The sequence below is a fragment of the Erinaceus europaeus genome, chromosome 9 (genome assembly GCF_950295315.1).
Source record: "Erinaceus europaeus chromosome 9, mEriEur2.1, whole genome shotgun sequence".
Lineage (NCBI taxonomy): Eukaryota > Metazoa > Chordata > Mammalia > Eulipotyphla > Erinaceidae > Erinaceus > Erinaceus europaeus.
Window position 1 is genome coordinate 21,053,976 of NC_080170.1, and position 13,553 is coordinate 21,067,528.

The window sequence follows — 13,553 nt, forward strand, 5'->3', positions numbered from 1 at the left end:
GCTCCAGGACACATTGGTGGGGTCTTCAATCCAGGGAAGTCTGGCCGGAAGTCTTTTTTTTTCTTGTAATTTTATTTATTTTCCCTTTTGTTGCCCTTATTGTTGTTGTTACTGATGTCGTCATTGTTAGATAGGACAGAGAGAAATGGAGAGAGGAGGGGAAGACAGAGAAGGGGAGGGAAAGACACCTGCAGACCTGCTTCACTGCCTGCAGGTGCGGAGCTGGGGGCTCGAACCGGATCCTTATGCCGGTCGTTGCACTTAACACCTGCGCTTAACCCGCTGCGCTACCGCCCAACTCCCCAGGTATTTATCTTTCTTTCTCCCTCTCTATCTCCCCCTCCTCCCTCAATTTCTCTCTGTCCTATCCAATTAAAAAAAAAAAAGGCTGCCAGGAGCTATGGATTTGTAACACCGGCACCAAGCCCCAGCAATAATGCTGGAGGCAAGGAGAGAGAGGAAGGGAAGGGAGGAAGGGAGGGATGGAGAGAGAGAGAGAGAGAGAAACTGAGAAAGAAGTGTGTGGAGGAGGAGGGGGAATAAAATGAGGGGTGAGAGAGAATGAGAGAGACAAACTGAGAAGGAAGTGGGTGGAGGGGGAGGGGGAATAAAATGGGGGAGGAGAGAGAGGGAGCCAGACAGACATAGAGACATACCTGCAGCACAGCCATCACTGATCCTAGAGAAGTTTCCCTGATACAGATGGGAACGAGGGGCTTGAACCCAGGTCCTCATGCATGCATGTAATTGGTGTGCTCTACCAGGTGCATCATCACCTGGCCTCTAATCATCTATCTTGAGCAAGAAAAGAAACAGTTCAGATGGGATCTTAAGATGGCTCACACTTAAGAAGGACTTGGGTGACTTACAGGTACACATCACTAGTTGCATGTACAAGAATTCTTCAAAGATTTATTGATAGAAATGGAAGTATTCAAGTGCAACACTGGACAAAAACAAAGAGAACAGGCTGCAATCACACGTGTACCTTACACTTCTTCTCATGGGACTAGCACCAGGAGTTCAGAAGTCACAGAGTGAATTGTAATTGCTTCTAACGTATAAAACACCTTATAAAGATTATTCAGTTCTCTAGTAACAAAGTTTTCCCTAGACTTATTTAAAAATTTATTGTAATTTACCATTTGAAATGAATGAAATGGTTTAAGACTTGTCACAGGGAATGAGCCATAATTACTTTTGTTGGAAGAAAGTGCCAAACTTCTTCTGGATCTTTCTAAGTACCAGATGGGCACAGCACATCGACTCTGACAGAAGAATAACAGCACATCTTATGGTCTTAGAAAATATTTTTCCAGACTATAAAAATACTAAATGGAATACAAAAATTGACAGCAAAGAGACTACCATGGACAAATACTGAAAACATTTTAAAAAATGATCTTAGTACCTCAATCATTATGAACAGCAAGTGTCCTTCTAGTTCATTTTTTTTTTCTAATACTTTTTCTAAGATTCATTCTCAGTCAACGCTTATGTTCCCCCTAAAGTTTTGCTATCATGGCAGAGACAGACCAGATTCTGTGTTTCTAGCAGAAGTTTCTGGAGGCACCACTGAATAATTCTTGGTATTCAGCTGGTTCTCAAAGTGCTGAAAGTGCAATTAGAATGAAAGGTTTCGGATCAGGTTTTCGGATCAGGGTTCAGCAAACAACAGCCAAATGCCGTGAAGTCCGCCACAGCCATTGTTTACATACTGGCAGTGGTTGCTTTCATGTCAGAAAAGAACTGCGTGAAATAGTTGTAACAGAGGCTGTATGTGGCCAGTTTGTCTGCAAAGTCTCATATTTTGGTCAATATTTACTGTCTGGCCTTTTCCCCTAGACAGTGTTTGCTAACTACTACCTTAGAGAAATCACTTCAGGGAAAGTCTCACTGAACAGGGACATACAGCAGGGAGCATGTTTGAGCTGAGGTCTGATGGTTCTGTAATGGTTCCTGATGGTCCCATTTTGTATTCCACTTCACCTCAGCAGGTGAAATGAACACACATGTGGACTGACAACTTTGGGAATGGAGACAGCATTCTGGCATCCAACATTATGCCTGACTGTGTTAAAGTACCTTCCATTCTCTGTGAGCTGGCTGCCACGTACCCAGTAACTCACTAGTAACTCCTGTACCAAATCATACACAACAGTGTCCTTACTGTTCAGCCCAGAGCATCCAAGAGACTCCTGGAAGGCGGCATCTAGTCTTTAAACTCATTCACCTTGGACCCTTTGCAGAGGATATAAGGACGAAAGGAAGTGGATCTTTTCCCTGCATAACCCTAAGTGCCACCTTTCTAGAACCCTTCCCTGTGACATGCCTCATGATAATTAGCACTGTTGCTACCCAGGGCCGCAAACATGTCCCTCTTGACAAAGTGCACCAAGTTATCCAGGGGGCACATGGGTTTGAGGGATCGCTTGTGGTGGTCATGGCAGAAGGAGGTGTGGAAGGTGACATCCACGCCATTGTACAGAACCCGCACCGCATGCTCGCTAGGCTTCTCCAGGTCTCGCCAGAGCTCAAAGACCAGCCTGGCTGCGAACCTGGGGAAGCGGGCTTCTGTGAGGCCCAAGGCACTGAGGAGGGGCGACAGGGTGACATCATGCGCCGAGTAGAGGGCAAAGGCCTGGACGTGTCTACCCTCCGCCGCCTGCTGCATCCGAGCTACCGTCTGGTTGAGGATGGGGTGGGCACCCAGCAGGGAGTAGCCCAGGTACAGCTTCTTCTCCTGCCGGTCTCTCTCGTCCTCCAGCTGGTGCGTCTTGATCACTTTGAAGTGCTCCATGCCCAGGCAACCGTTCCGGGTGCAGGGGAAGCTGACGTTGTGGCACAAGTGGCAGAGCATGGAGTCGATGGGGTTGGCGGCGCGCAGCTGCTTGGTGGGCACGTCCACGATGCGCGCCATGTCCCCGTAGGTCTGGTCCAGCTCACCATTGCGCAGGCGCAGAAGGTACTGGCGGCGCTGCTCCTTCTCCAGGTACAGGTTCCGGGCAGGGCAGTAGCAGCTCCCCGAGCAAAAGAGGGCACTGGGCTGGTGCCGGAAGTAGATTTTCCTCCAGTCGAAGTCCGGGAGAAAGCCGTAAAGCAGGGCCAGCCCGCTCTGCAGCGTCCGGCTCTTCCCCGTGCTCTCCAGGTACAGCTGCTCCGGGGCCCAGTCGCCGGGCAGGAGCTTGTGCTTCTTCAGGTAGATGTCTCTCAGCTGCTGGCCGTTCTGCAGGTGCTGCACGACCCCTGCAACAACAGCGACGGCGGCTTTGCACCAGAGGGGAAAAGGGAAACCAGGCGCTAGGGGTGTGCGATCCTTCTTTTATTTTCATTTATTTATTTGATAGAGACAGGCAGAAATCAAAGGGAAGGGGGAAATAGACACCTGCAGCACTGCTTCAACACTTGCAAAGCTTTCCCCCTGCAGGTGGAAATTAGGGGCTTGAACCCAGGTCCTTGAACATTTTTTTAAAAATATTTTATTTATTGGCTAGAAACGGGCAGAAATAGAGGGAGGGGAAGATAAGAGTAGGAGAGATACTCTGACACCAAGCTGCAGATGCTACCATGACGCCAACCTGAGTACCCTGGGCAGACAACCTCACCAGTGTACCCTGGAGCCCCATCTCTCCGGAGACCTGCCCCACTAGGGAAAGATAAAAACAGGCTGAGAGTATAGATCGACCTGCCAACACCCATGTTCAGCAGAGAAGCAATTACAGAAGCCAGACCTTCCACCTTCTGTAACCCATAATGACCCTGGGTCCATGCTCTCAGAGAGATAAAGAATAGGAGAGCTTCTAGTGGAGGGATGGGATATGGAACTCTGATGGTAGGAAATGTGTGGAATTTTATCCTTCTTATCCTATGGCTTTGTCAATATTTTCTATTTCATAAATAAATTAAATTTAAAAAAGAGAGAGTGGGAGAGACAAAGTCACAGACAAAGCACTGCTTCACTACTTGGGAAGCTTTCCCCCTGCAGGTGGTGACGGGACTTGAACCTTGGTTCTTGCACAGAGTAACGTGTGCTCAATTAGGTGCACCACTGCCTGCCCTCCATTCTTTTACTATTTTCTCTTTAAAGATTTATTAATGAGAGTGAGGAGAGAGAATGAAAGCCAGAGCATCACTCTGGCACATGCCAAGGTCTAAATTCAGGATCTGCATGCTTGGGAGTTCAATCCAGTGCTGTCTCAACTTGTACCACCAGCCAGGTTGCAACTCTTCTTTCTTATTCTTTCACTAGACACATTTTTAGCTTTTGTAGTATGGAACATAAACCAGTCCATATAGGCCATCAAAGGCTGTGTGTGCAGCTCGGCAGTGAAGCACATGATTGCATATCTGAGGTAGGCTCTGAGTTCAATCCCCATAACCCCACCAAAAAAGGTTCTACATTAGAGGAACAAAAAGTGGGCCAAGGAGATGGCATGGTGGTTATGCAAAATGACTTTCATACCTGACTACCTGATCAAGATACTTTGAGCGTTCAGGCTGGAGAAGCAGGAAACTGGACCTCTTGGGCAACCATTAATGCCTTCTCTTTCCAATGAAGGTGGCTTCACAGCCAACTCTGTGGCTGTGCCCTGACAGTGACCTGGCTGCATACAGAAGACTGGGGACTCTGAGGCACATACATGAGCAAAGGAACCCCAGCGCTCTTAGGCTTTGCTATCTGCATGTCTCCCTGAAGCCTGTATCATTCACAACTGAGTGAGTTGTTGCTGGAAGTATCTGAGATTGTCACATAAGGGATAGCTCATCCAAAGGGGACTGGCACATGGCTGTCAGAGATGATACTGCAGATGAGTGTTTGTTGTCCAGGCCAGACAAAATATGCTCTGTGACCATGAGTCAGGAAGCCGTGCATTCGGTGAGATGCTACTGTTAGTGCATGTGGAGAAACCCAGGAAGTGGGGCAAGGCAGTGGTGCGCCTGATTGAGTGCACATGCTACATCCACAAGGACCCGATTCAAGCCCTCAGTCCCCACCTGCAAAGGGGAAGCTTCACAAGTGATGAAGCAATGCTGCAGGTCTCTCCCTCTCTCCTTCTCTCTCTCCCTCCCCTCTCAATTTCTGTCTCTATCCAAAGATCAAAGAAAGAGAGAAGACTAATTCCCCTACTAGAATAATGGATGCTTTATGTTTTTCTTTCTTTTGCTTAACTTGCTTTTTTCTCTTTCATGAACAGGTACTGCTTTTACATAATAGCAAAAGATTGCTTTAGTTCTTAGAAACCTATGGTTGAAATAGATCCTTGGTGGATTCAGGGCTTCTTGGGGACCAGTCTGCTGAGCCCTCTGAGCCCACAGCACCCTCCCCAGGAAGGCATGTTCCACGTCTGCCAAAGGCACATAGGTGGGGGTGGGTGGGCAGGCACACTTACCTGTCTGTGTGAGCTCCCCCATCTCACACAGTGGATGGTTAGGATAGAGAGGCAGAGACTGTAAGGGGCTCTCAAAAGCTGCTGCAGGCCCTCTGGACATGTGGCTGATGAAGGCTTCCAGCTTAGGGTGATACGGTTTCCTATAGAGACCACACAGAAAGTCAGTGGGCAGCAGGCCCGGCCCACCCTAACTTACTCCACACCTTCCCAAGGAAGCACTCCAGCATTGGGAGACTCATGGTAACAGGGCCCGGCTCCCCCACTTTCAAGTTTCAATGTCATTCTCACTAGGCCTCAGATACCTACTCAGCAAATCTCTACTCCCTGCCAGGGAGGTGGCTCTGTAGTGCAGCGCATTCCTCACATGTATGAAGCATGGGGTTCCATCCCCGACAAAAATATTTAATTAGAATTTTAAAGTTACAGGGCCAGGTGGTGGCACACCCCATAAAATGCACAAGTTAGCTTTTATAAGTACCCAGGTTTTAGCCCAGGGTCCCCATCTATGGGAGGGGTTCACAAGTGGTAGAGAAGTGCTGCAGGTGTCTCTCCCATCCTTTTTCTTTCTCCGTCTCTGTCTCCAGAACAGAAATAAAGAAAACAAACAAACAAACAAACAAACAAACAAAATGGCCACCAGTAGTGGTGGAGTCATTGTGCAGGTACCCAGTGGTAACCCTGGTAGCAAAAAAAAAAACCAACAAATTTTAAAGGTACTCTTTAAAAAATTACTGGTGAAGGAAATACTACTCAGCTGATAGCACAAATGAATTAATGCCCTTTGTGATGACATGAGTGGAATTTGAAGTAATGATGCTAAGTGAAATGAGGCAGGAAATGAAAGACAACTCCCAAAGTGGGCAAAAGAACTCAATAGGCAGCTTTCTAAAGAAGAGATACACATGGTCCATAGACATATGAAGAAATACTCCCCTTCACTTATTGTTAGAGAAATGCAGATTGCAACCACACTGACATTCCATCTCACACCTGTGAGAATGGCCAACATCAACAAAGTAGGAAATGACAGGTGTTGACAAGATTGGGGCGGAAAAGGCACTCTGCCACACTGCTGGTGGGAATGCAAAACTAGTGTAGCCCCTTTGGAAGCCTGTATGGAGAGTCCTTAGACAAATAAAAATGGAGTTGCCTTATGACCTAGCAATATACCTCATAGGCATTTATCCGAAAGACGTATAATCACCAATTTGAAGCGACATAGATACACCACCTATATTCATGGCTGAATTGTTCAGAATAGCCAAAGAGTGGAAGCAGCCAAAATGTCCATCAACAGATGATTGACTAAAGAAGTGACCAGATGTATATTCCATGGAATACTACTCTGCAATCAAAAATATTATGTTGTGTCCTTTGGGACAAAATGGGTAGAACTGGAGGTGATTATGCTTAGCAAAATAAGTAAAGAGAGGAAAGACAACTACCAGATAGTTACACTCATGCATGGGATCTAGAGAACTTATATATATATAAATTTGCAAAAAATCAAAACAAAAAAAAACCAAACTGTTGCTAAGACTTTGTGAGAACTATGTTGGTTATCTGTTATCTTTGGGAGGTGGCAGGTAGGGACACAGAACCTCGTTGGTGAGTGTTATATCATGTAATCTTACAATATTGTAACCCACCATTATTCATAAAAAAAAAAAAAGAAAAAAAGAAAGGCAACTACTGGGGGAATTGGGCGGTAGCGCAGCGTGTTAACCGCACATGGCGTAAAGCGCAAGGACCCGCTTAAGGATCCCAGTTCCAGCCCTTGACTCCCCACCTGCAGGGGAGTCGCTTCACAGGTGGTGAAGCAGGTCTGCAGGTGTCTGTCTTTCTCTCCCTCTCTGTCTTCCCCTCCTCTCTCCATTTCTCTCTGTCCTATCCAACGATGATGACATCAATAACAACAACAATAATAAGTAAAACAACAATGAAAAACAACAAGGGCAACAAAAGGGGAAATAAATAAATTCTTTTAAAAAAAGAAAGAAAGGCAACTACCAGGTGATTTTATTCCCACATGAGGTATAAATAAAGCTAACACTGGCAAAAACAAGAAAATGAATGCTAAGAAAAATTTCAACTCAGAAAAATATAGTGTTTCTCAGGAAAGGAGAGGGGTGGGAGGACAAGAAGAGGGGTCACTGATGACACTGGGACTTTGGTGGTGGGTGTGGTGAGGCCTGCACATTTATCAAGATATGAAAATGTATTTCCACTTGTTTTTCTCTTTTGCCACTTGGATTATAGCTGGGGCTCAGAACCTACATGAATCCACTGTTCCTGACAGAATTTTGTTTCCGTTTTTTCTTTTTGATGGAGGGAGGAAGGGAGGGAAGGAGAGAGAGACAGAGACAGACAGACTGCAGCACTGTCCATGAAACTTCCCTCCCCCTTGCAGGTAGGATCCAAGGGCTTGAACCCAAGTGCTTGTGCATGGTAATGTATGAGTTCTTTTTATAGTAATGTAAACCACTGGTAAATCAACAAAATGTGCTTGCAATAATACAAATTGCAGTGCTGTTCTATGTAAAACCCCATGTGGTCAGGCCAGCCCAACCCCTGCCCTCTGTGGACATGTCCATCATTCTTGGCTTAGAAGAGACAGCTTCCAAGAGTCCTCCATAGGGACTCCCCTGATGGCCATTCTGCATTTCCCCTCCACAGCCCCACCCTTTACCAAGCCCTGCAGGTAGTCCTGGGGTGACCCCTCACATGCACCCTGCCACCATGCCCCCAGGTCTCATCTCTGGCAGCCTTGGTCTGGGTGCCCCAGACTCCCCTCTAGACTCCCTGCTCTTTAACCTTCTCCTTCTAACTTGTTTTCTCCTCCACAAGGGACCCACTTAAGAGGCTACTCAGACTTGCCACTGTCTTTTTCCATAGCCAGTTTCCGGGAGGATCAGAGCACAATGAAGCTCCCTCAGTGAGGTCCAGGGCCCCTAGTATTCCACACACAGACCCCCCCCCCCACCTTGGCCCACGGCCTCCCTCCCCATATCCTCCCTCCACTCAGCACACTTGCTCCCTCCCTGGCTATTCCAGCACTTTCTATGAGAAAAACTATTCCGACCTGATCCTCACCCAACAGCCCTCACAGAATCTTCCCTGGAGAAAAGCATTAACAGACAGAGATAATCACGTTGTCCACGGCACCCCACACCCAGCTGTACACTTGGCACCCTCGCTACCTCATGCCTTGTGGGCTGGTGATGAACAGCTGAAAAGCAGCTGATTTGTGAGCTCTGACAGCTGTATTTCTGCCATGATGTAGGTGTGGGAAATCAAGATATAACTGATCTTTCTAGACACTCATATACAATCTCTTTGAATAATAGAATGACTGAATGAACACACCTTTCTCTCTGATTAATGACATGGTCTAGGAGAGTATATACCTTTCTTTTCCAGCTGAACAGAAGTGGACAGAGAATAATACCCAACTGCACTAAGTCAGCCTGAAAAGAAGCAAAGACAAATTGTTCTAATGACAGGTCCCCCGCTGTCTGAGAGTCCAATTAACTGTGACAATGCTTTCAATGCAGCTGCCAAGAGGGATTTCTTATCTCTCAAAAACAGAGAGCTGAAAAGAAGCCATCTTTTCAGAAAATACATTCTACAAGTAAGGAATGCTGATCCTGACATAATGGGCACCATTCAAGACGTGGCTTAAGATCACTGCAAAGGCTTACATCTTTCTAGAAAAACAGGGGTACGTTGTTTTCCCTGAGGCAAAAACAAGTATTTGCAAACTAGGAAATAAGATTTCCAGATAAACTGTGAGACTTGCCACATTCCAAGTCCACACAAACAAAGGTTATCCAGCAACAGGCATCAAATGTTTGGCTGTATATACCAGAGTGATGGTCTGGCTCTTCCTCCTCCTCCTCCTTGAGATCCTTCTCCTTCATCTTCTCTCTCCCTTCCTCCTTCCCTCCCTCCCTCCAGAGCTCTGCTAAACTCTGGCTCTGATTTTACTGGTCTTTGAACCTGGATGGTAGTCATTCTGCACAACAATTATGCTACCTCCCCAGTCTTTTCTCACGAATACATATACATATATGTATACATACATACATACATACATATATAGTATATGTATACGAATACATAAATACGTAATACCCCAGATTCCAGGGACTTTCCAGCAGCCGCTGACCTGGCCTGAGCCAATCCCCTTACATGTTCCTGTGTGGGGACGTACATACTGGCTGGAGAAAGGACAGTCAGATTTAGTGTGTGTGTGTGTGTGTGGGGGGGGGAGTGCCTGAAAGTATGGAACCCCCCTACAGGTTTGGAGGTCACCCTCAGTCTGGCCGGCAGAGAGGGTCAGTGGCTCGTCCGTCCCTGGGCTAGTCTAAGGCCAGCTCTGCAGACAGCATGTGGTGGCAGCACTGTGCCAGCTGCCAAAAGGCTGACAGTGTGTGCCCCCAGGGATGTCCTTCGTGTACCTGGTGAGGCCTCCCCTATGAGGTGGCACTCAGCAGAGCCCAAGGGAGTGGCAGGAGCCAGTTAAGCCAGTCTAAGGGCAGGAGTAAGGCTGGAAGGCGTGAGGAACCAGCTACACATGGGCGAGGGCCCTGGTGGGTGGGCAGCACAGAAGGCTGGAGACTGGACTTGGGAGAGAAGATGCAAATGCCTCAGGTGTGAGCTTCCAAACCTGGCAGGAAATGAGACGTGGATGAAATCTGACAGCCTCACAGCATCCATGTTGCTGTATGTAAAATCATTTGTTTGATCTCTCCCCTCATCCTGGATGATGAGGAGGCCCGTCAGGTACAGAATTAATCTAAAATCTAAAATCCCCAGATCAGACAGCACAGTCTCTATTTTTTTTTTTTTATGCTACCAGGCTTACTGTGCCTTTATTATTATTTTTATTTTTTTAAAAATATTTATTTATTTATTCCCTTTCATTGCCCTTGTTGTTTTATTGTTGCAGTTATTATTGTTGTCATCGTTGGTGGATAGGACAGAGAGAAATGGAGAGAGGGGGGGAAGCTAGAGAAGGGGAGAGAAAGACACCTGCAAACCTGCTTCACCGCTTGTGAAGCGACTCCCCTGCAGGTGGGGAGCCAGGGGCTCGAACCGGGATCCTTAAGCTGGTCCTTGTGCTTTGTGCCATGTGCGCTTAACCCGCTGCGCTACAGCCCAACTCCCCGCCTTTTTTATTTTTTTAAGTTATCAGGGTTATCACTGGGGCTTGGTGCCTGCACAATAAATCTACCACTTCTGGCAGCCATTTCTCTTTCCTTTTATTTGGCAGGACTGAGAGAAATAGGGAGGGAGGGTTGAGAGAGGGGGAGAGAGAAAGACACCTCCAGCACCTTCCACCACTTGTGAAGTTGCTCCCACTGCATATGGGGACCAGGGGCTTGAACCCAGGTCCTCACACGTGATAATGTATGCATGGTTTCCACTCTCCGTTCAACTGTTTTGATCTGCAGGACTTTCCACCAAGGACAGACTGTCTCTACACTTGGGAAAAAGTCAAGCTGAGGTAAAATGTGAGGTGTTCCTCATGTTTCCATAGCTCTGAAGTTCACCCACCCTGGACTCCTCACTGGAGCACCCTGAGGGAAAATAGCGGCACCCCGACTCCTGGCAGAAGATGCATGCTAAGAGAGGTCAGGACATGGCCCAGGGCTCCTCACCCAGTGGCCATAATGTCCTGGCCATCTCTCAACAGGAGAACAGCAGGTGAGAGAGCAGGCCTTTGACTGGCCTCATTCAAATCTTGATGCATCTGCTGTGTGGCCTCCCCTGAGCATCCTGACCTCTCTGGGCCTCCAGCCTGTCACTGTCCCATGGCACCAGGGTGGAGGTCCGTCCTGCAGGTCAGGCAGACAGAATTTGATCAACCATCCCTGCCATTCTTCAATAAGCACGGGGGTGGGGACACTCAGAACAGATTCTAGGACAGAACTTTGAGGGGAGGAAAATGCTATTTACCTGTTGGCTGCCAGGGTGCAGTCGATTTCTGGGCGCTTGGTCTTAGGGATGATGTAGAGGGGGTACCTGTCCCCATGTCGGATGAACACGTGCACGGAGACCAGTTTGAAGTGATGCGGGGCATGGCCTGGGGGGAAGCACATCTGGTCACCAAGTGGAGAAACAGTGTTGGGGGCCCTGAACTAAAGTCACAAGGAGACTTGGGCAGGGGATGCTGGGGGCCCACGGACCATGCATATGATACCCAGAGACAGGACCAGGGAAATACAGTACTAACTTCTAGAAGCAGGCACAAATATGTACTCAATACCATTCTGTGACACACTCAAAAAAGCAAAATTAGGGGGGCCCAGGGCATAGATCGTCACACTTTACCAGGTTCAAGCCCCCAAGCTAGCACATGGGAATACCATGATGACAGAGGGATGCACCATGAATGATGGAGCAGTACTTCTGTGTCTCCTTCTCTCTAGTCTCAGTCTCTCTGAGACTAAAGAGAAGGAGAGAGAAAAAAAAGTCTGGGCTGTGTAGTGGTGCAACTGGTTGAGCACACACATTACCATGTACAAGGATCTAGCTAGGTTCAAACCCCAGGACTCCACCTGCAGGAGGGATGCCTCACCACTTGTGCAACAGTGCTGCAGGGGTCAGTCTCTCTCTCTCTCTCTCTCTCTCTCTCTCTCTCGTGTGTGTGTGTGTGTGTGTGTGTGTGATCGTTCCCTCACAAATTCTCTGTCTTTAACAAAAAGGAGGAGGAGGAGAATGGAGAAGAGGAGAAAGAGGGGAAAGGGGGAAAAAGGGGAAGGAGAAGGAAGAAGAGGGGGAGGAAAAGGAGACAGGAGAAGAAAAGATCCACAGAGAACAGTGGAATTGTGCAGGCATGCGGTCACAGAAGGAAAAAAAAGAAAGAAAAGGAAAGGAGGGGGGAAAGCATAATCCATCTTAAAATCTCATTTCTGACACTTTTACTGCAGGTCACCAGCAGAGCAATCTGTGGAAGCCTTAGCCCATGAGCACCTGTCTGGAACTGGGGTCACTGAGGGTGATACCCTAAAGCCCCCCCCACTCCTCACTGCCCCCACTTTCTATCCACTGCCCTGCTGTCTCATAAAAGCATCATAATGGTGCATGTTGGGAGGGATCAGGAGCCATAAGCTGTTCAAAGTGGTTCCTGAAAATCTCTCCCCCCACCCCCGAGTTGGCCCACCAACCTTCCATGCTGTGCTCGGCCACCCCTGGAGTGTTGCAATACAACAGGGCTTCATACACGGGGTCCATCACCGGGGGCTCAGTCACAGGGTCAGGCAGGATTCTCTTCCGGCTCTTGCTGCTCCCTCCGTTCCTAGTCACTGAAGTGGGGATCAGGTGGACTGCAGGGAAGGTCAGCAAAGCGGGTCAGGGCACCCCCTCCCAGGAGGCACAGGGAGAGGAAAAGGGAGAGAAGAAGAGGCATCACAGTACTGCTCCACCATCTATGGAGCTTCCCCTGGTGCTGTAGTGCCGCCATGTAGTGCCAGGGTTCAAATCCAGGGCTCTCGTGCTTGGTAAGGCACATACTCTACCAGCTGAGCCGTCTCCTGGTCCCTCTTTGATGCTGTACAGTGCTGGGGATCAAACCTGACGTCTCATATGTACAAGGCATGTATTTTATACCAAGAAGCCACCTCCTGGACCCAAGAACTGTTTCTCAAGTCTCCTCTGTCTCTGTCTCTGTCCACATCACAATCACTCTGCAACGCCAGATGGACCTCCCCGGAGAAAGGGCCCACACATTTACTTCATGTGCCCTGAGCAACTGGCTCCTACCTGGTCTCCTCTGAGCCCAGCATCTCTTCTACAAAGACATCTGCTCCCATCACAAAGGTGTGTCAGACAAAGGTTTTGCTGAGGTGTGCCGTGGAGAGACAGGAGGTGTGCGTTGTAAATGCCCAGAATAATGTCTGCAGGGATCCCATCCCAACTTAGCAGCACTTTTCCCTGGCAACAGGTGGGGATGAGGTGGGAAGAAGTCTCCTTATTTGTTTAGTTTAGTTTTGTCACTGTGTAGCTTTGCTTTAGGAGATCGAACCTGGGAGGTTCAGAGCCTTAGGCACTAAAGCCTTTTTACATAAATATTGTGCCATCTCCCAAGTCAAGTCTTTCATTTTTTTATCTTTATTTGTTTACTGGGTAGAGATGGCCAGAAATTGAGAGGGAAGGGGG

The 13,553-nt window shown here is 48.0% G+C and overlaps 1 protein-coding gene across 2 annotated transcripts in view; it reads right to left on the reverse strand.

Annotated features, from left to right (window-relative positions):
* Positions 1 to 892: 892 nt before the first annotated feature.
* PXYLP1 (2-phosphoxylose phosphatase 1) overlaps positions 893 to 13,553 on the reverse strand; it is a 58,159-nt gene continuing 45,498 nt past the window's right edge. Inside the window, exons 3-6 of one of the 2 annotated variants that reach the window (XM_060197489.1) lie at positions 12,563 to 12,700; positions 11,352 to 11,478; positions 5,391 to 5,530; positions 893 to 3,246 (exon numbers count right to left, since the gene is read on the reverse strand). In XM_060197489.1, coding sequence (XP_060053472.1) covers positions 2,309 to 3,246; positions 5,391 to 5,530; positions 11,352 to 11,478; positions 12,563 to 12,700 — 1,343 coding nt within the window. In that variant the 3' untranslated portion in view covers positions 893 to 2,308. Of the gene's footprint in view, positions 3,247 to 5,390; positions 5,531 to 11,351; positions 11,479 to 12,562; positions 12,722 to 13,553 lie in introns of both variants that reach the window. The other variant, XM_016191232.2, reaches the window with a different exon arrangement.